This window comes from Mustela putorius, unplaced genomic scaffold, assembly GCF_011764305.1.
Source record: "Mustela putorius furo isolate JIRA1106 unplaced genomic scaffold, ASM1176430v1.1 tig00000698_pilon_pilon_pilon, whole genome shotgun sequence".
Classification (NCBI taxonomy): Eukaryota; Metazoa; Chordata; class Mammalia; order Carnivora; family Mustelidae; genus Mustela; species Mustela putorius.
The window spans coordinates 8,597,411-8,619,424 of NW_025421449.1; the positions used below are offsets into that span (position 1 = coordinate 8,597,411).

Genomic DNA, 22,014 nt, shown 5'->3' on the forward strand with positions numbered 1-22,014 from the left:
TAACTGCAAACACACTTAAGAGTGTGTCTTTTGTGCCAGACACCATACTTGGGTCTTAGATGCAAGATCACTTTGAAACTTCACAATGACCCCATGAGGTACCACTAAACAGCATTCCTATCTTATAAATGAGGCAGAGAGGTTAGATCATTAGCTCAAGTTCACCAGGCATAAAGGGGAAATTGGGATTTGCATTCTGATACTCTGTTCATAGAAACCTGGCTCTTAAGCACAAGCTGACCCTTACCAGATGGTAAGTCCCACACACACAGGGATTTTCTCTGAGGCCCACACACCACCTGGCACAGAGCAGCTTAGCAAATTTTCATGGACTTAAATGTCCACTTATGAACAGTGTACAGGGAATTCAGGCTAAGTATGGGAGCCTTCTTTTCCCACGATTATAGGCTTGTGTCTACTCAGGGCCTACCCTCTAGAACCCCAGTCCAAGGGATGGAGGCCAATCAGCAGTGGGAAGTGCGCTGCAGAGGGCCTGGAAGCAGGGGCTGTGCTAGCTGCAGGACTGGTCTCTGAGCTGGAGTACCAGACCTCGCACAGGACCCTCAGTTCTGCAGCTATGAGCCTAGACAGTGTTGGACACATATATTTGCAGGCTTGATCTGCCATCTCTTGGCTCTGCCCCTTTTGTGGAAGAATTGTTTTTAGTTGCATTGGTATCTGATATACCGGTTTTATTTACTGCTGCTTTTAGTACCTAGAATATAGTAGGCCTTTATTCGCTGAATGAACTTCAGAACAGTTAGGCAAGGCACTTGGCCCCAGCTAGGTGGCACTTCCAGGAGGCTCTGCACGGTGTCCCACTGGGCTTGGATTAGCTACATGATGGGGGCGGGGAGGGGCACAGTGCTCACTGCTGACTTCTAGCTCCTGAGAGGTGGGCTTGTGGCAGGGGACACTAATTGCTGTGGGAGTTGGAGCCCATATGTATCCCACTCTATTCCACAACCCATAGGGATGAACTGCTACCGTTATATGCAGTTACGTTTTCCTAAAAAAGTAGTGTTCTGTCAAGAGGCAACCAAAATTCAAGAAAAATAATCATTATATGGTGTCAGGTTCAATCAGACATGAATCAATGTGAATACCCATGGATAAACCCTGAAACAGAAACACAGCACTGTAATTTGACTCCAACACAGACACAGAAAGATTCTAGAATGTCTCACCCACACCCAAAGAGCTGAAAAAGCAGGGGGCTGTAACTGAGTCAATCGCTACTTGAATCCCTTTGTACAAAAGATGTAAAAAAGGCAAAGGATTAAATAGTATCACCAGTCGGAAATATGAATTTGTTAATGCATGAGACCATTTAAATGCATTTTTATTTCTTCCCCAACAGGCCTAGAGTAAAATCCCAACCTCCTATGGGACTTCCTTTCCAGACACTGCTCTCTGGATCCGGTGTCATGTGCTTGCATAAAGCTAATGCCAGGGCAGCAGGTCACTCCACTGGGGAGTTTGCACACCCACCTAGGGCACACACATCAGGGAGCACAGAGTAGGGCCCACTAGCCAACACCGCCTATGCTAGGGGTCTCTGCAGGGCTGCCGCAGCGATGAGGACCCATGGTTTCTGACTGGGTGGTGTGTTGCTTCATTTAAGCCTTCTATCTCTACAGTGCCACATGCTGATTGATCCCAGGCCCCTGCCCGCATGTAGCACCATCACACACCGCGTGTCCAGGCACCCAGAGTCCTTGCTCAAGCAGCAGGCAGCTCCTGGCGGGGCTGTCTTTATTACTCACAGCCCCGCACATCAGCACATCAGCTCCCCTCCCCACTTCAGAGACATGTCACACATGTCGGGTGCTGGTGCTCCCTCCCACTTGGGGAGTCCACCCTCCCACGGCCCTCATGTGTCTTCTTGCAGTTCTGGATCTGAGCAGACCCAAGACTTACTCCCCAGGCAGGTTTTTGGGAAGGCAGCTGTGGCACTTTGTGGCTCTTGGCTGGTTGTATGAGGGAAGCAAGGCCTGTGCTGAGGTTTCAGATGGCACCTCTGAGTAGGCACCTCTGTTAATAGGCTTCATCTGTGTTGGAACCAGGCTAGCACAGTGGATGTGGGAGAGGGAGGAAGATGAAAAAGTGACTTTTTCACCTTAAGAGAACTTCCTAAGTCAACCTCATGGGTACAGGGCCATGTCCTTAGGGCCAAACTAATTTAAACAGAATTTAAACCAGAGAAGGGCCAAATGTTCAGGTAAAGAATTCTGGATTCAGGATCCCATCAGGATGCAAAAGAAAGCATTCATCCTGACAGCTCCACAGTTGATGGTTACATGAAGTGCCTCAGCAGCATTAACTCAGAACTTTCAAGAATCAGCTAGAGATGTCCGAAGAAGTAGAGTGTGATTCTGTGTACTACAACTTGAATTGTGAGTGCCTGCCCTACTCCCTCCCCACCCACGCATCCACCTCTTTAACAGCCAAACCATTTTCTCCCTCAATAATAAACTCCCATCTCTTCAGTCTGCACTGCTGTTTCTTCCAGGGGCGGGATACAAAGAGAGAAATTAGCAATGTAGCTTCAGAAGCAGAGCTTCCTAGGTGCATGGAGCCAGAAGGTAGGGTCAAAGTCCTACTTTTACCATCACCTCACTCCCAACTAAGCATCCTTGGTTTTCCAAGGCCCCCTGGCAAGGAAGGAAGAGCCAGGGCAGTGGGACTTGGCTCTGGATAGGAGAGGGAAGGGCAGGCTTCACGGAACATTCTCCAGAGGGAGTAGTGAGCAGCAGCCATACCACTTCTCTTGTGACCTTGGCCCAATCTTACGGAGCAAATTCAGTACAAAGCATCATGGTCTCTGGCAGCAAAACCCTTCTGCTCAGATAAGCTATGTACATTTCTTTCTTCTGTTGCACAAAACCCCATCACAAACCTTGTGGGGTCCTCCTGGGATACCCTGCTAGCGCTCCTCCAGGCCTGACACGTGCTCTCAGTTGTTAGATTTAATTTTTTAGGAACCTGCTACTGCCAAATGGGGCACACCGCCAGCTCTAGCTCCCTCTCCACCACCACCTGGGCCTCCTCCCTTCCTGTCTGGGTGGCCCTTTCACCTCTGCCTCTACCCAGAAGGGCCTTACCCCACCTCTGCCCCCAGGCACTTTTTAGCCCAGAGCTCTGCACCTGCCCTGCTTGCTCTGCAGCTATGGGAGGCAGGGCCCCTGCATGGATACCTCAGGGGGTGTGGTCACCGCCCAGGCAATGCAGGGGCCTGGACCAGCTTCACCCCATTACCTCCACGCACACTGACCATCCCCACCGCAGTGGGCTCCAAATTCTGGCAAGACTTCTAATGGCCATGAAGAATGGGTCCCACTCTTGTCACAAAGGCATGGTTCACCCATAGAGGTCAGAGGTAGACAAAAACAATGGGGTATGGGGCGCCTGGGTGGCTCAGTGGGTTAAAGCCTCTGCGTTCAGCTCAGGTCATGATCCCAGAGTCCTGAGATCAAGCCCAGAATCGGGCTCTCTGCTCAGCAGGGAGCCTGCTTCCCCCTTTCTCTCTGCCTGCTTCTCTGCCTACTTGTGATCTCTGTCTGTCAAATAAATAAATAAAGTCTTTAAAACAAAAACAAAACAATGGGGTGGCTAGAGGCCTCTGTGTAAGATGTTTCAGAGCAGCTTGGGCCTCATGACGGTTTTAGCTCAGTTACAAATCCTAGGCAGTCCCATTTGCTTAACCAGTTTTTCCGGTGATACTTCAATGCTGGCTTTCTTGGTTTCTATAGCCTCTTGCTTTCAAATTTCAAAAGTAAAGCCAAAATAATAACTCCAAACTCTTCAAACTGAATAAATAAATAATAGTGATAATATTTACATGAGTAGGCCATGTTGAGAGATTCAAGCATGACCAGCAACAGAAAAACCAGAACAGGCCCTGGTCTCAGACCTTACAGCTGGCTCTGGATCATGGTGGGATACTCCTGAAAGCCGACGATTGGAAGGATGAGCTGAGAATGAGCAAAGATGCCTGGCTGGGGCCTTCTGGTGAGGCTAGGGTTTCAAACAGACAAACCTCAGTTCTCCTAACCAGGCACTGTGGTGTGATGAGGGACCTGGGTGAGCTGCTCCTGGGGACGTAGAGGCCTTCTCTGCGTGATGGCATTGGGGGTGATATCAGGTACTGTCCCAGAGAGCACAATCTCTCTGGGTCAGCTGCCAGTCTCGACTCCTTTCCAGACAGGACAAGGAGCCGAGGTCAGGAATGGTCTCCTCTTCCCTGAACTATGTGACAAGGGGGATATGGAATTCGTTTGTGTCGAAGATCAAGGGTCTCCTGGGAGGGCTTGGGTCCCTGTCAGCCTTGTGTAGCAGCTTGAAGAGCCCAGTTCCGATGTTCATGGGGATCCCCATGATGATGCATTCAGACACTCCTGAAATCAAACAGACACGGCATTAGATGGCTTTTCACCACACAGGTGGGCTCCCAGCTCTCCTCTCGGTCTGGGCCGCAGCTGCTCTGTAGGAGCAGAACCCTGACTTTGCCACCCAATGTTTCCTCAGTTTAGGGCCTAGAAGAAAAGCAAACAGGCTGACGGTAAAGACAAGTGCCTGTGGAAACAGCAGGAGAAACTTGTTCCCTATGCTCAGGGGTCAAGGCTGGGTCAAGCTTAACAGCTTACCAGCACCCCTGTGCCTTGGAAACCCACAGCCCTAATGGGAGACACTTGGAAGGCAAGGCCCCTGCAGAGACAGGAGGAAGGCAATGGAGCAGATTCTTTCTCCGAACTCCAGTCCAGCTTTGGCTCAGACTTCTGATTCTGTAACAAGCAAGTGCTTGCCTACTCTATTCCAGGCTTTGTGCTATTAGGAGACCAGAGAGACAAACTGCCAAGCTAAAGACCAACGTGGACCGAGGGCTGACTCTTAGTTAACAACAGTGTAAAGGGCAAGGAAGGGGAAGATTTCACAGTGCAGGGTGGGGTGACCGTGCCAGGCCACCATCAAGGTGGCAGTGTGTGGGGCTGTAAGGCTCAGCACCCCAATGGTAGGGTCAAAGCGCTGGCCATTAATTCCACTGTCAAGCACACTCACTCTTACTTTGGCCTTGGCCTTGTCCTGTTCTTCTGCCCCTATCTCTTCTCCCTTTTTCTTTCCTCTGACTTATCTTAAAAAATGATATAGTAATTTTTCTTTTCCTCTGTCTGCAACCTGTGTCCCTTTTGAAAAGAGAAGAGTTAATCTTAGGAACAAAGCAGCAGCATGTCCCCTGCCCGAGACCTCACCTGGCCAGCACCTGCTCGGCAAATCCTGTTTGGCAAATCCATGTAAGACTGGGAGAGGAGACAGGAAATGGCCATGAGGAAGCCAACCTCTGGTGATAAGGATGGCAGCCAGGCTGGGAATCCCTGCTTGAGCCCGATGAGTATGTGACCTTGGCCTAGCTACTGAGCCCCCTGCGGACTCCCTTCTTCGACATGTGGTGCGAGAGCCAGGGAAGAGCCAGCTGGGCAGCAGGTAGATGGTGACAGCTCTGCCAAGGCCCTTCTCTCCCAGGCTGCCATCAGAGATGCACTGGGTGCTGTGGGGAGGCGGCCGGTGCAGGGCGAGACTCGTCAGCCAGTAAGCTAGTTCCCTATGCGACTGGTGCAAAGGTTTAATACCTGTCCCTATAGATGTGCTGTGCTCAGTGCATGCAAGGTGCTGGGCTGGCAGCTCTCCTTCCCCAGAGGTCATGACAGCAGGGCCACCAGACGCTGCTCCCTCCTGTCAGCCCCGGCACCATACAGGAGGAGCAGGATCATACTGGCCCAACGCATCTCTAAGGTCTAGAACACTCACTGGTGCCCAGGTTGATCTTTTCTTCTTTGCCCCAAAAAGCTGTCTGTATTGACAGAGAAGCCTTCTATCAGATGAACGGGGATACAGGGAGCCACAGCCAGGATGTGGAGATAAAAGATCTTATTTCCAATTCTGTGATCTGTGACTTTATGCCTAAAAAATAAACACTCTGCCTACTCAGTTTCCTCACCTCCTGGGAATCCTCAGCCACAGTCTCAGCTATAAACCACAAAGGCCCTCTGATGAAAGTCTTAGAAACACCAAACCTACCACACACAGAGTCCTTCTGCCCGAAGTAGGCAGCATCGAAGAGATGGTCAGCTGTCTTTTCAAAGGAGGCCAGCATCAGCACACTTTCTTTCATCTTGGCCAGGCCAAACCTCGTAATGCCCAGGACTTCACCCTGCATTGGGGGAGAAGGAGTCAGGGTGGTACTCACACCACTTACAGAAGGCCACAGCAAACCACACCTTCTGCCTCCCCTCAACATAGTTAGCCCAAATCGGCGAAGCAGCTGTTCAAGTCAGTCTCGGGTCAGGATAGGACCCTCACTGTAATCTGTCCCATTGGCATCCCCTTGAGGGCTAGCAGTCACTGACGACAGGGATCCTTACACTCCCAACCACATGCTGTTGGAACAAACAGTCATGAACTGAGAGCTAGAATTCAAAATCCAACTTTTAAAAGAGTACTTCTGGGACGCCTGGGTGGCTCAGTTGGTTAAGCAGCTGCCTTCGGCTCAGGTCATGATCCCAGGGTCCTGGGATCGAGTCCCACATCGGGCTCCTTGCTTGTCGGGGACCCTGCTTCTCCCTCTGCCTCTGCCTGCCTCTCTGCCTGTGCTTGCTCGCTCTCTCTCCCTCTGTCTCTGACAAAAAAAAAAAAGAGTACTTCTGAAGATATTTATTATGGTTCAAAGAATTCCAAACTCAAATAATTTAAAAGCCTCACAGTAGGGAAAGAGTTAAGTAAATTTAGGTGCTTTAGTTCAAGCAAACGCTGCACCATCATTAAAAAAGTATATTTATGGGGCACTTGGGTGGGTCAGTTGTTAAGCGTCTGCCTTTAGCTCAGGTCATGGGACTGAGCACCGCACTGGGCTCCTTGCTCAGCGGGAAGCCTGCTTCTCCCTCTCCCACTCCCCCTGCTTCTGTTCCCTCTCTCGCTATGTCTCTGTCAAAAAAATAAATAAAATCTTAAAAAAAAAAAAGTATACTTATGGGGCCCCTGGGTGGCTCAGATGGTTGGATGTCTGCCTTTATTATTCACTTACTTATTTTTAAGGAATCTTTTTTTTTTTAAAAGATTTTATTTATTTATTTGCCAGACAGAGATCACAAGTAGGCAGAGAGGCAGGCAGAAAGAGAGGAAGGGAAGCAGGCTCCCTGCTGAGCAGAGAGCCGGATTCAGGGCTTGATTAAGGCAGAGGCTTTAACCCATTGAGCCACCCAGGCGCCCCTGGGTGTCTGCCTTTAGCTCAGGTCACAATCTCCATCCAGTTCCTGGGATGGAGCCCCACATCGGGCTCCCTGCTCAGTGGGGAGTCTGCGTCTCCCTCTCCCTCTGCCTCTCTCCGTGCTTGTGCTCTCTCAGATGAATAAATAAAATCTTTAAAAAAAAGTATATTTATAAAAACTATGTGACATGGAAAATAGGCAGAAAGTTACATGAAATAAGAGAAAACCCATAAGCCCACTATTCACTGCAAGTACATAACACAGTATATGCAGAGAGAATAAGACCAGGAGTGACAGCCTTTACTACAGGGAGGAGGAAACAGGTCATTTCTCTATCTGCTCTGTCATCAGGGACAGGTTCCTATGGGGAGGCACCATGAAAACCTTATGGCAATGCTACGGGACATGCATATTACTATGGGGAATGGATACGTTTTGTAGAAAAAGAGAAAGAAAATGACCAACCTCATTTCCCACCTAGCCTCCCCTTCAAATCATGGTAACTTATCCTTTACCTGAAAATGGCTACAGAAATGTGAGGAATGGGTTCAATAGGAAATAAACACCTTGGTTTTCCATGGAAATCCCTGGGCTTTTGGCAATGGCAAAATTTCTAAGGACAAAAATAGTAATGCCCCACCACCTGTCACAAGGCTGTAAGTTTCATACCAGAGTTTCACCAGGACACCCAGCCCAACCCCATGCTTTGGTCTTTGAGCAATGGGGACATCCTGTTTTCTTTCTGCGGCAGTCATCACAGCTGCGTGTTCTCCAGGCAGCTGTGAGCCGGCTGGTGTGCCATGCACACCCACAAACCTTATAGGTCATCAGGTCGGAGAGCAGCATCACATGCCTTCTGTCGATGCTCATGCCGTGGTTGACCATCGTGTACTGGATTTCATTGATGATCGTTGTCCGGGCAGCTTCGATGCCCAGTGTTTTCTCCACCTACAGAGAGCCAGGCTGAGTGCAAGCAGCCTCTTCTGACACGGCGGCCCAAGTCCTCCCCACATCTTCCTCCGCTCAGCGGCTTCCCAGCACACTATAGGCCCTCTGCCAGAAACAGGCTGCTGGGCAATCTTCTTCTTCAAACAGAAGAAACAGTAGCATTTGTCACACCAGTGTGCTGGGACAACCCTGAGGTGACTCGGGGCATGAATGTTACCTCATAGGTGTTATTGGAGGTAGTGCGGGTACCCTTCACACCGTGGGTGGCCATGACTGCCCGCAGGTTATCACCCTCCACCAGGAGCTTGTATTTCTCCTTTCCGCTTTGCTCGTCGATGTGGATGACAGCTCTGGAAACCTCTGGGATGCCCTGCACCACCACCTGGACTCAGAGACACAGAAGGCTCAAGGCCCAGCGGGGCTGACGGCTGCCCCCCTTCCCCCATCCTGGTAGCCTCTGAAATCACATGGCTGTGAGAACTGGGAACGTCATGCCTGGGTTGTCACCTTGACCAGCCCTGTTTCTCAGTGGGGTTTATCGGGAACATAACAAACCTGAAAGTACCCGGGTGCTGTTAGGGCTTAGGGAGAAAGCACAAGTTCAAGCGGCCGAGCCTCAATCTACACCAGTTTTACCACAGAACACACAGGAATCTAACAGGTAGAGTTTGTGTGGCTGGGCAAAGGGGGATGTGGCAAAAAAGATGTGGGATATGGCAAGAAAGAAGAAATGGGGACCCCTCTCAGTCTCTGTAGTGACACAGTCCTCAGGTTTCCTGACACCTGGGTATTTGGGCCACAAGTAAACACAGTCTCTCCACCTACAAATGTCCAGGCATTAGGCTGGGTGGAGCCTCCAAGAGGGAACTTCTTTCTCACCTTGGGGAGATCCTCTTTCAGGAACTGCAGCACATAGTACATGGAGCTCTTGCTGTTCTCTCTGGGGGTGACACACACCACAGCCTCGCCATGAACAGCTACGTCGCCAGGCTTCACACGGAGCTTGGACATGCAGATGGAATAGCGCACGGTCTCAGCGTTTACCTGCAAGGTGACCAGACACGGCCCACCCACCCAGGATATTACTAACAGGGTTGGAGGCTTTGATTCCAGTGTTTCTTGGCCTTTTTCCATCACTGCCCCCTGACAAGCCTCATTTTTTTCCCCTTACTCTTATTCCTCACCATAAGGTCCTAACATGTGACATATCGTATATTTGCTTATGCATTGCATAAGTATGTCTATTTTACTTATAAACAGAGGAGACTTTCTTCACAACCTCCTCTCCCCCTAAACCAACTTTCGCCCCGACTGAAAATGCATGTTGCATTCACAGTAACACACACAAGCTCTGAGGTGGTTCCAGGAGGCAGTGGGCTGGAGAGCAGGACAATTTGTGTTAGTGAAGCCTCCCCTTCACCTGACCTCACCACAGCTGCTCACGGGTCACATGCCTGGATGCAACTTAGCCCTAGTTCAAGAGTCATAAGGCACATGGCCAGAGGTAAGCCAGAGAAGTCCCTAGCCTGGAAACCTGACTGCTCAATTCTGGAATCATAGTCTTTGGGCAACACGAACTTGATACTTGAGAGAATGGGCTGAGACACAATGTGGCCAGGAAGACGAAAGTGCCAGAAAGTCACTCAGATTGCATCCCTGCCTCAGCTGCTCTGTGAGAAAGGCTGACAATCTCTCGATCTTTACCTGACCATGAACACCAGTAATACTAAGCCAGCCTAGTCCATCCAGCCAAAAACATTGGCAGAGCCAGCCAGGCGCCATGCTGGGGCCCACACATGAGTAAGATACAGGTGGCCCTATATTCCTGCCAGACCCTCTAATATGTGTCACAGCAAACGGCTATCGTGGCCTCACAAAATTCCCGTGTGTCTTTAGGTGGGAATGTGTGTGTGAGGGTCAGGTTCAGAAAGAGAGAATTGGAAGGTATGATAGACTCTTACAGAACAGAAACCCAACAAAGCCTTGCCTCCTCGATGCTTCTCACGCCTGGCTTAGCTCCTGCTCGGTGATCAGTGCCCAACCTGGGACTCACAGAGGTTGACCTCCTACCTACATTTAATGACGTAACTCACTTCTAGTCTCAGAAGTCTGATCCGTTCCAGGGAGAGCTTGACGAGGATAAAGCAATCATCCGGAAGAAACACTTCTTCAATATACTCTGAAATCTGTCATGTCAGAAGATCAGAACATTACACGGTCACTCTCCCCCTTTAAAAAGCATACGCTGCTCATTTTGAGGGACCCAGGACAGAATGGCCCCACTGATTAGAAGGCCCACCACAACCAGAGTTTACATGTGCGTGTTTGCCACACTGCTGCTCCAAGTGCTCTTGTCACCAAGACGGATTTCTTACCTCTCCCAAGAGGGTTTTCTCGATTCTGCCCTTCACGAGGCGAGCGTAGTCTGCGTCATCATCCTTATCCAGCTGTGCTGTGATGATCGGGGTACTGAGAGAAGGCAGGGGTAGCGGTTACAGCCCAGGAAGGAGCCCATGGGGAGGCCGAGGCACTATAGGAATCCTAGTGCTAAAACCAGCTACAATTTCTGAAGCACTCACTGGAGGCTTCACATTCTTATCCAGACTTTCTCTGTTTAGAACTCACATGCAACCGACTCCATCAGTGAATGAGGTGGTTTTCGGAACATTCTTCCTGACCAAGTGAACCGACCTCTTCCTCTCTGGTCCTAGCAGGTAGTTATTTCAATTCTGTATTGACACTTTATGCTCGTGTATCAGAGCTTCTGCCACCCCTCTGTCCAATCCTATCACCCCCTTTCCAGGTTGACACCTGCCAATCACTCGCTCAAGCTTCTGCCCTCCCTGTCCTGGCTGGTGTCCCCTGGCCATGCACTCCTGGGAGACCAGAGCAATCAGAGCGGCAGTAGAGCTCCTGCCACCCTGGACGCCCACCAGTGCTGCTCTAGAACACAGTGTCGTGTTCCCTCATTGGATGCTATCTGTCATCACTCTGGAGGATTCAGATCACAGGTGAATCATCATGAGGTCACAGAATGCACTGTTAACGTAGTTCTATCTTTTCTGGTCTCAGATGACCTATAAATCCTACCACGAAATCACTAGGGAGTCAAAGACTGTGGCCACAGCTCAAGTGACAAACTCACCAGTCAAGCTTAGGCTGGGAATAACATCTGAAATTTAAACTGATACAGACATATTGATACTAAACTGATACAGACATATTGATACAGTCTTTCTAGTCATTCTTTTTTATTTTTTTTTTAATGTTTCTTTCTTTCATGTGACTTGTGGCCACAAAGAATGACTGCCTCATTTGTGACTATACCCAGTTTCCACTTATCTTTTTCTCAATGGGGTTTTTAAACAATCTGGATCTGATGAAGGCAAGCATGCCACCAGAGCTGACAATACCGCCCACTAGACTACCAGCCGTAGTTAGAGAAGCACATGACAGGCAGCAGGAGAATAGAAGGGAGGTGGAGGGAAGCACCTGATAGCCTTGGAAGCATTGATGATCTCTTTGATCCGGGGCACACCGAGAGTAATGTTCATGGAGGCCACGCCCGCAAAGTGGAAAGTCTTCAGGGTCATCTGGGTGCCTGGCTCACCAATGCTCTGAGCACACAGCGCGCCCACCGCAGAACCTGGCTCCATCTGCGCCCTAGAAGGTAAGGGCATGGAAGAAGAGTCCAGCAAAACTGTTGGGAAGAGGCTTCTGATGATCTCTTTTCAACAGAAAAAAATGCAGGTGTTGTCTGGGTCAGGAGGGAATATGCTATGAGCCAAGCCATGCTTTGACGGGAAGAACCTGGCATGGATCAGCCAGAGGTGTAGACAGGGGGGTCGCGTGGGGGTGCCACAGTCCAAGGGGCCCAATAATTGACGTGAACACTGTGTGGCTACTTGTGGTCCGCTTGCAGTGACTGGGCCCAAACATCGACAGCCTGGAGAAGATCCAAGAGCTCTGCTAACAAACGGTGCCAACAGTAGACAGTGTAGCTGGTACCCACAAAGCATACTGGGAGTGACTCCATGGGGTAAAGACACTCAGAAATGCCTTTGCAATTATTTCCGCATCTTGGAACATCCAGCCTGCCTCCCCACTGGAACCCCTAAGAAGAGGTAATGGAACCTGCTCGCATGCTGGCACTGGAAAAGGAGTGGGCAACAGGAAGGACAGGAGCCCTATGTGCCTGCCCCACAGTCTAGGCAAATTAGCATCTGTACCTCATGTACTTGTCCCTACAGGTCTCCAGGAACTTTTCGATTTGGGTGGGAGTGATCCGGTCCAACTGGTACAACACACGGGGCTGGAGGGACAGAAACCAAGTGAGGGGTCAGGCTGCGGGACCCGAGCCCATGAAGGCACCAGAGCCTGTTGGGGAAGCCGAGCACTACCTCTGTGGTACCATTGTCGTTGATGCCATATTTATCTCTGGTCTTCTTGATCTTCTCGGAAACGCCCTTGATGAAATTTTTTATTTCCTGAAAGATTACATAGCAAACATCAGTTGTGCATCTGTGGGGATTTGGATGGCAGTTTGTTTTATAAACTTCGGCAGTGTGATGAGCCCACCAGCCTCACGATGGTTCACAACACCCTCTCTGCCCTTTCCACGCAGCCACCTGCACAGCCAGTGGGAGCCACGGCAGGAGAGGCTGACACAGCCACCTCCCCTCCAGGCATACCTGTCGGCTGTCTCCTCCCATCCTCCCAGCTTAGAACGGTTAGAACTTATAAACCTGCAGTTTCTAAACAGGCTTATTTTTGAGGCTTTCTTCGGAAGTTACTGTCGACTGAAGTACCAGCTAAGGCATAGCCTTGTAGATGCCATACACATTTCAAACACATGGTTTCGGCTTGCCTTCAATTCAAAGACACTCCCGAATCCCTACTTCTTTCTTTCTCTGACCCTTGCCTCTGCATCACTGCTACCCCCAGTCTTACTTGCCCTTCCCAACAATCAGGACTTGGTAAGAATTCTGAGAAACCAGGCTGGGAATTGAACATCGGGGTGTCTGTGGTCCCCTCTGCATTGCAGAGTAGCACTCTAGCCCCCAGATGGGGACTATATGAAGCAAGGAAGGTGACAAGGACATCATGTGGAGGAAGCACAGGACAGGGCTAGATGCCACAGACCTACATTTTCTCGTAATCACTCAAGCTGTAAAACTTATCTGTTTTGTAATTTGTGGTGTATCTCTGACACAGACAAGCCCTGCAGTCACCCCTAGAGCCAGGATTGGCCAGCATTCAAGGAGAGCTTATGGAGGAGGTAATGGGCTTTAGAGAGCTATGCCCATCAAAGCCTTGCTCCCAGGGCCTCATGCATCAAGCACTATGGGACCAACTCTAAGAATACTTCCCAGGTGAGTGGATGGCACACGCCATGCAGTGACAGCAATCTTCCAGAAGCTGCTGTGACACAGGCCTGGGGGCTGGCCATCAGCCACTCTAGTTTGATCCAGGGATGTTTTTTGAGAAAATGGGAAAGAGTGGCTAGACTGCACTTCGCCTCAGTAGCCCCCTTGGAAATGTATTTTCCCTCATTGAGTTTGGACAAATAACAGTGGCAGTGAGCTTAACTGTTTCTCTTGAATGTCAGTGCAGGTACCCAGCTGCTCTGTGTGGCTGGCTGAGGGCAGATCCAAACATGTAGGCAGTCCAAGGGTGAAGGGAATACCGTCATGGCTGCAAAGCTTTAGGAAGTCTTATTTCTTGATTCCAAGGCAGGCTAAGGGACCACAAGGAGAAGACCAACATAACCCCCTATCCAAAGTCTACTCCATCTATATCACATAGCTGAAAATACCTGTTTTGTGTGAAATAAATATTTTAAAGCAGATGGAACCAGCAGCCTACTCTTAGAAAAATAAAACCCTACGGGTATTCACGCAGAGCTTAAAACTTACCAGAACCCAGTTCTACCTTAACCTTGCAATAATAAGTCTCCTTAGCCTCCCACAGACCACCTGTGGGAGGTGAGTAACAATCCTAGTTACTATGTTTCCTGAAAGCAAAAACCCTAATTCTTAATGTTTGTATTTTAAGTAGCCTTAACTTTTAATATACAAATGGTCCAAGGCTCATGGGCGGTTCCCAGCCAGCTGCTGCCTGGCAAGGTGAGCCCTCCCCGTGAGGTGGCATTGCATCAACCCCATCACTCTAGAGCGGAGGGCACTGTTAGGCTCAGGGAGGTCACAGGCTTGGCCAAGGTGGCAGGCATCTCCCTGAAGTCAGATGCTTTCTCTGAAATCTGCTCTTGGGACAGGGGGTTCTGCAATGTCATCCTTGCCCACTGGCGATTTCTGTTTCCTTGAAGCTCAGCTAACCAAAGGGCTGCTTGTCCATCATATTCTATCCCTTGCTCATGAACGTAGCTTTCTTGTGATGACTGCACTTATGGGCCAACTCTGTTCCTTCTCCTTGAGAAAGTGTGGAATATGTGAGGGGTACTGTGCCTTTCCACTGTCATTCCATACAGGAAAGGACTTTTATTAATTTACAAGATCTTAAAAGTTTTCAAGAAACTCTCTTTAAAAAAAAGCTCTCCGGGTTTACTTACTGATTGTGAGATGGAGACCACACTTTTCGGTAGTCAGTGACTGCAAACCAGAGGGGGGAATCTAGACTGCAGGGGGCAGTGAGAATCATTCCTGCACGGCTCTGCTCAACACAGGCACTCTTAGCTGCTGCTGCCTCATCTTCCCTCTGCATCATTCAGTGCAGAGCCTCTCTGGCATTGGTGATTTCCTCCCCCAGCCTACACATCTAGCTGTGGCTGTGTTCTTTAGGGCAAGTTGCTGATCGGCAGCTGGTCAAGGCTGCCCCACTGCTGACCTAGTAAAACCACAGCGGAAGTCGAAGGCTCAGCAGACCCAGGGCATTTTCATCTGAGGAACTCTGCATACACGAGTAAAAGAACACGCACCAAAAACCATTCCTCAGCTTAGGGGAACTGGAAAGGAGGTCTTTCAGCTACCACCCAAATGGACATGCTTCCATGGCTTTGCTGAAAGGAACAATTTTCCTTACACAAAAATTAGGGCGGATTTTCTCAAAGTTAGGCTTAAAAAAAAAAAAAAAAAAGCTCACTTTGTAGAAATGAAAACTGAAATAAGCTACTAAGAGTTCAGCTGAATCGATCCATGCATACTAAAAGGGACTCACAACATGACAACTGGCAGGCAATTAATCACACGGTTAACCAGCAGTTACTTTCTCACACTCACTCCACAGCACATCTGCGAGCACAGGCAGTGGCCTCTGGCGGGCCTCAGCTCCGGCACAGGCTGGGGCTGGAGAACACGTGAGGGGGTCAGACACATCTGTTCTGGCCCATGATTTTGGACCTGAGTTCATTAGGTGGTCAGCCCCTAGAGGGTATGGACACATTTAGTCATCTTTTGAGGCACGTGACACGTATTGAGGGCTAGAAGGAGTGCTCGCTGAGGAAGCACACACTGCGGGTCAGGGGGTGGGCACCCGTTAAACCCTGTCAAAGGCAAGAAGGGAGCCAGAGTGATGGAAAGGGAAGCCACGTGTGCCAGAAGTGAGGCAGAAGCCTGTCGAGTCTGGGGCTGGCCGACAGCCGCACTGCTGCAGACTTCACCCCTAATGCTCAGCATTCCCAGCATGCTCAGTGCAGTACCTCGTTATATTTCTCATAGCCTGTCTCAGTTAAGGTCTTTGAGGATAAACAAAAAAGTAAGTAAGTGAACATAATCATATATAAAAACAAAATCACAATTCTAATGTGTTAAAAAAGAAGAGTAAGGGCGCCTGGGTGGCTCAGTGGGTTAAGCCTCTGCCTTCAGCTCAGGTCATGATCTCAGGGTCCTGGGGTCAAGCCCCATGTCAGGCTCTGCGCGGCAGGGAGCCTGCTTCCGCGCCCCCCACGCCTGCCTCTCTGCCTACTTGAGCTCTTTCTCTGTGTGTCAAATAGATAAATAAAATCTTAAAAAACCAAAAAGGTAAGAAGACAAAACAAAAGGCACTCAGCCCAGCCATACTCTGGATTTTAAACTTACTAAAATCTGGAAGAGTCTCTTTTTCCCACCTTAACATATAAAAGAGTCAATATATAAAAAGAGTCAAGAGCTTCCTTACCTAAAACATTTAAGTTTCGTTTTACTGCTGTCATTTCTGACATACTGAAAGGGATAGATTCCAGACAATCCTGTGCTGCATTTGAGTCACCAGTCGGTACACAAAGGTAACTATTTACTGGTTTTTGTACCCCTTTGCTTTTGATTGTAACCATCATTATAAACAGGAAGGAGCTGCCTGAGCAGGTCAGTGACATTAAAAAAACAAAAAAACCAACAAACTAAAAAACCGTAAGAGAGGGGTGTCTGGGTGGCTCAGTGGCTTAAGCCTCTGCCTTTGGCTCAGGTCATGATCTCAGGGTCCTGAGATGGAGCCCCGCTCCATCAGCAGGGGGCCAGCTTCCCTCCTCTCTGTCTACTTGTGATCTCTCTCTCTGTGTCAAATAAATAAATAAATAATATTCAAACAAACAAACAAACAAAAAACGTTAAGAGGCTATCACGGTAACAGTTCCCTGGAAGAAGGAGGCTGGCTAACTCAATGAACTTCGGATTCACACTATGGTAACAGGAAGAGCAATTTAAAACATCACCACTAGGGGCGCTTGGTCAGCTCAGTGGGTAGGGCAGGTGACTCTGGGTTCCAGGTCTGCATTGGTGCGGAGATAACTTGCAAATTAAATCTTTACTTGTTTATTCATTCATTCAACAGACAGAGATCACAAGTAGGCAGAAAGGCAGGCAGAGAGAGGGGAAGCAAGCAGGCTCCCCACCGAGCAGAGAGCCCGATGCGGGGCTCGATCTCAGGTACCCAGGATCATGACCTGAGCTGAAGGCAGAGGCTTTAACCCACTGAGCCACTGAGGCACCCCACAAATTAAATCTTTGAAAAAGAAAAAGTAAACACACCACTAGGAAAAAATCACTAGGGATTCACAACGACTGTGACAAGAGCTGGTCCCTCCAGATGGGGAAGTAAATAAAGGGGTTGATAGGACAAGGTTAAGAAAAAATGAGTTCTAAAGGAGTATTTTTCTAGCAGGGTATGTATGACCCATACACTAAGGTCATGACATAAATTCTTTATATGTTGGCTGGTGAAATTTTGTCTGGATCAATCCTGATTTTTTTTTTTTAAATAAAATATTTATTTGACAGAAAGATAGCACAAACAGGCAGAGCAGCAGGCAGAGGGAGAGGGAGAAGCAGGCTTCCTGCTGAGCAGGGTGCCTGATGTGGGGCTCAATTCTAGGACCCTGGGATCATGACCTGAGACAAAGGCCAACGGTTAATTGATTGAGTCATGCAGGCACCCCAATCCTGAAATTTTTAACAAAGAAATACTCTTAATGTCCTCCTCCCCAACCTATGCCAACCATCTCTTGGTGATGGCCACACTGCTCCCCTGCCACAACCCCCTGGGAGCAGAACTCACCTGCAGAAAGCTGTCCTGGCAGCAGAGGAACTCAGTCTTCTTCATGATTGATTCAGTGGTCAGGACCAGTTCATTTTTACTTAGTGCAGGCTCACTCTGACACGGGAAGACTGCCTCGAGTATTGAAAGGAGATAGTGTGATGTGTATGGGGGTGACCAAGGGTGGGGGGCAATATTAAGCGAAAGAATTTATAAGAGACAAAATGACTATTCTCAGCACGAACTTTTACCAACCTATGATTTTTTTTATCCTTTCAAAACGTATTTTATATCCTACCTTTAGTGTGAAGGTCAAAAGACGATAGCCCCACTCCACCCCACACAAAGACTTAGGGAATAGTGGGCATTGTTCCGTTACTCCTCAATCTTCACCCCATCCCAGATTTGTATTAAAAATATATATTGTTGTTTTAAAAAAACCCAAACACTTCAGAAGTGAAAAATCCCATCCCTAAGCTTGTGGGATTTCCCCAAAGTTTTAATGGTTGCATATTACCCTAATATATGGGTAAATCACTATGTATCTGATTTATACTTTACTGATGGTTGCCTTTACTATAAATGATGCTGGAAAAACAGTCTTGGCACATTTAAGGCAAATTTCTATAAGTGGAACTACAATGTCAAAAGACACTCACATTTAAATTCAGATCACTATTGTCAAACTACCTTCTGAAAAGGTTGTTCTAAATTATACCCCCAGTTAAAATATGGTTTTAGTAAAAATTTAAAGTAAACTTTCTTCTCAACACCCACGGCTTTTAACACTGGAGTGTGACATGCTGCCCTAGACAGAGAGAAACGCAAAGCCCTCTTTTGTGCATTCAATCACTACCAGTGCTAGGCTTTGAAACTGAAAAAAATATTTCCCCTTAATATTTGGGAAAATTAAGCAGAGCACACAAGAAGAAAAATACTAACCCGGTAGCTGGGTAGAAGTAACTGAGGCATTAACTGTGTGTGAAACTCCAGAGGACACCTGCATTCTAAGAACACATCCTCAGAAATATTCTAACCCCAGATATAATACTAAATCTTACTTTGATGTTGTCCAGAACTCTTTTGAACTCTAATGGTTCATCTTTTCCCTCCATAGCTGCAGGATCCAAGCCATCTCCCCCGTAAATGAACTGGATAATGTCACCCGTAGAGCTTCGGACAGTCAGATCATACTGTGAGCAAAGATCTTCAAGGGACTTGACAAGCCTTCTCTGAAGGAAAAGAAAGAGAGGAAACAAACGCTCAGTTGCTTTCAGAAGACCAGTCACATGTACAGAGGATGGGATCTGCACACTAAGTTTCAAGGTTACTAGTACTTTCACCAGTTAAAACATTTTATCAGAAATCTTTTAGGGGCGCCTGGGTGGCTCAGTGGGTTAAGCTTCTGCCTTCGGCTCAAGTCATGATCTCAGGGTCCTGGGATCAAGCCCTCCATTGGGCTCTCTGCTCAGCAGGGAGCCTGCTTCCCCCTCTCTCTACCTGCCTCTCCGCCTAATTGTGATCTTTCTGTCAAATAAAGAAGATCTTAAAAGAAAAAAAAAAAAGGAAAATTTTTTAAAAACTGTCCCCTGATACTCAGAACAACAAGCTCAAAGTGGCCCAACAGCCTGTGCAGGGGGATTTAGAATATGCCCCAACCTCATGCATCCTAGTGTACTTTTGAGTACATGCAATTTAAGCCTCATCACCCCCAAAGGACTCTGCAAACACTAGCTGTTTTCCTAGGCTGTTTTGCCTTCCCTTTCTTTCTCCCTAAAGTATAAATTAATGCAACAGCTTTGCATTTCTAAACACAACTTAATCCAGGACCCCTGTGGACTTTAATATGAATTACAGAGGATCAGGTGCAGGCCCTCTTCTGGGACACAGGGGGAAGAAGAGAGAACAGGGGCAGCATTGTGTCTGAACCAGCGGGCAGCAGCCGCCCATTTCCCAAATCTGCTTAGGGAGAACCTTCCACCAGTGGAGCACTCCAGCTAGCAACAGGATGGTGGCTCAGTGAATTAAAAGAGAGCGAAATTTTCCTCCAGGCAACTTCAAAACAAAAATCCCTCATGCCAGAATAAATTTGTTCTAGGTTAACACAGTGCTCTGGGAAAGTCATACTTTCTACTTCAAAAAGGTAAAGTCAGAAAATAAAGTCAAAACACATTGTGGCAAGAGTGGTGAAAAGCATTTCACAGTCTGTTGGGTTTCTGACAAAAGCAGCACACTCCAAAACTGAAGGGCAATTTCCCACCCAAAGATAACGAGAAGGGAAGTAGATGAGATGAGGATACGCACGTGCAGGAGAGCGTCTGGACACAGCTGCCTACTGACGCGAGTCTGATCCCACCCTCAGCCTTGCTTGCTCTGGCGCCCTCAGCCACAACCCTGCTTTATCAGTCCTGCTCTCCCAGCCTGCAAAGGGCTGTGCTTCTCAAACTGGGGTCCACAGCAGGGAGAGAGGGGACACAAAAACACAGCGAGAGCATGTCCCACAACTGGGAGATTTAACTTCATCTGGTGTTATGAGGAAACAAAAATATTGAAAAAATGTAAAAGCAAACACAGATCATAGAGGACAGAATAGAAAATGATAATTAGAGAATGAAAAGAAATCCTGTGCTTGTGGTCTTGTGGAAGAACAAAGTCGGGATGTGTTCTCTCTCCTCTGCCATCCAGGGTATTTTTTACCGCGGCTGGAGAAGCGCAGGCATTGCAAAACCCTCTAGTTTCATTCTCCCCCCTAAGCCTATTATCCTGGAACTGTGCAAACAATGGAGAAAGAGCCATCCCTCCAAGTGGCCAAGGCCTCTGCTGGCACTGGAGTTAAGTTCTCGGCGTCAGTTAAAATTATCCTAATAACAGGTTACACAAATAGTTGCCATGTGAGAAGCAGAATCCTCTCAGTGATCGGGAGGTACTATCATCCCCATCTTCATGTATTGGGACACAGAGGCCCAGTGCGGCTCAATGCTGTGTCCCCAGATGCACTTCCAGTATGTTCTCTGCAGAGCTTTGGTGCGTGTGGTTTTGGCCTTATCTAGTTCCCTCAAGGTACACAGATGAAGGGAACACATTACCTTGTTAGGCTATTTATTTCTATGGCACCTGAATTTCTCAAGTTTTCCTTTTTAATTGTAGGACTCGATAAATTACAGCTCATGTACAAAATATGTAAACACTCAGCAGTCAAAATCCTTGGAACCCTGTAGTGCTCGGCCTCAAATGGCCTACATTTCTTTGAATTACCTGCATGTACCCTGTTTCAGCGGTCTTTACGGCTGTGTCAACGAGACCTTCCCGGCCAGCCATTGTGTGGAAGAAAAACTCAGTTGGAGTCAAACCGGAATAAAAGCTATTAGCCACAAAGCCTTTGGCAGCTGGGAGCTAAAGAGAGGCGGTGGGGGGTTGGGGAGAGAGAAGAAGAATCAGACAAAAAAACCTACAAGGTCCACAATTTTAAAACCCATTCAAATCACAAAATGCCCCACCTTTAGACTATAAATATCCAGTCAGTGCACTCTTATGGCTGTTTGGATACAGACAGTACCTATACACTCTTAGGACAGCAGTCCTGTCTCCTCAGGAGGGGCTGGACAGAAATCCTGCAGTCCCATGGGACAGGAACTGCTGGGGCATCTGTGCTTTAATGGGAGTAAGGAAAGGATTCTCCAAATACAGAATCTGAGTAACCAAATCTACTCTAAGTTCCTCAACTAGATTTAATAGTTGTCTGCCCCTGAGTTCCAGAAAAAGCCCAGCACAGATTTGTCTATCTCTGCTTATATCAGCGCTCAAACCACAAAGCCAATGAAACCAAGAGGTCATTTAAAAACTGAGCTTGAGGGTGCCTGGGTGGCTCAGTGGGTTAAGCCGCTGCCTTCGGCTCAGGTCATGATCTCAGGGTCCTGGAATCAAGTCCCGCATCGGGCTCTCTGCTCGGCGGGGAGCCTGCTTCCTCCTCTCTCTCTCTGCCTGCCTCTCTGCCTGCTTGTGATCTCTCTCTGTCAAATAAATAAATAAAATCTTAAAAAAAAAAAAAGAAAAAAGAAAAAAGAATGAATTTTAAAAAAATAAAATAAAATAAAAAACTGAGCTTGAGGGGCACCTTGGTGGTTCAGTCAGTTAGTATCTGCCTCTTAATTTTGGCTCAGGTTATGATCTCCATTCAGGTCATGATCTCAGGTGTGAGACTGAGCCCTGTGTCAGGCTCTGCGCTGGGGGTAGAGCCTGCTTAAGATTCTCTTTCTCCTGCCGCTCTCCCTCTGCTCACATGCACAACAAGCACAGGCTCACTCTCTCTCAAAAATAAATAAACCGAAAAAATGAGTTT

At 48.2% G+C, this 22,014-nt stretch overlaps 1 protein-coding gene across 1 annotated transcript in view; it reads right to left on the reverse strand.

The window, feature by feature from the left end:
- Window positions 1-1,324: 1,324 nt before the first annotated feature.
- The window catches only part of POLR3A (RNA polymerase III subunit A), a 50,481-nt gene continuing 29,791 nt past the window's right edge, over window positions 1,325-22,014 (reverse strand). Inside the window, exons 19-31 of the mRNA XM_004765318.3 lie at window positions 20,931-21,068; window positions 18,737-18,907; window positions 17,697-17,810; window positions 12,611-12,697; window positions 12,440-12,522; window positions 11,703-11,873; window positions 10,586-10,679; window positions 10,304-10,396; window positions 9,090-9,254; window positions 8,428-8,592; window positions 8,079-8,210; window positions 6,076-6,208; window positions 1,325-4,397 (exon numbers count right to left, since the gene is read on the reverse strand). Of these exons, the coding sequence (XP_004765375.1) occupies window positions 4,249-4,397; window positions 6,076-6,208; window positions 8,079-8,210; window positions 8,428-8,592; window positions 9,090-9,254; window positions 10,304-10,396; window positions 10,586-10,679; window positions 11,703-11,873; window positions 12,440-12,522; window positions 12,611-12,697; window positions 17,697-17,810; window positions 18,737-18,907; window positions 20,931-21,068 (1,695 nt within the window). The 3' untranslated portion in view covers window positions 1,325-4,248. The remainder of the gene's footprint in view (window positions 4,398-6,075; window positions 6,209-8,078; window positions 8,211-8,427; window positions 8,593-9,089; window positions 9,255-10,303; window positions 10,397-10,585; window positions 10,680-11,702; window positions 11,874-12,439; window positions 12,523-12,610; window positions 12,698-17,696; window positions 17,811-18,736; window positions 18,908-20,930; window positions 21,069-22,014) is intronic.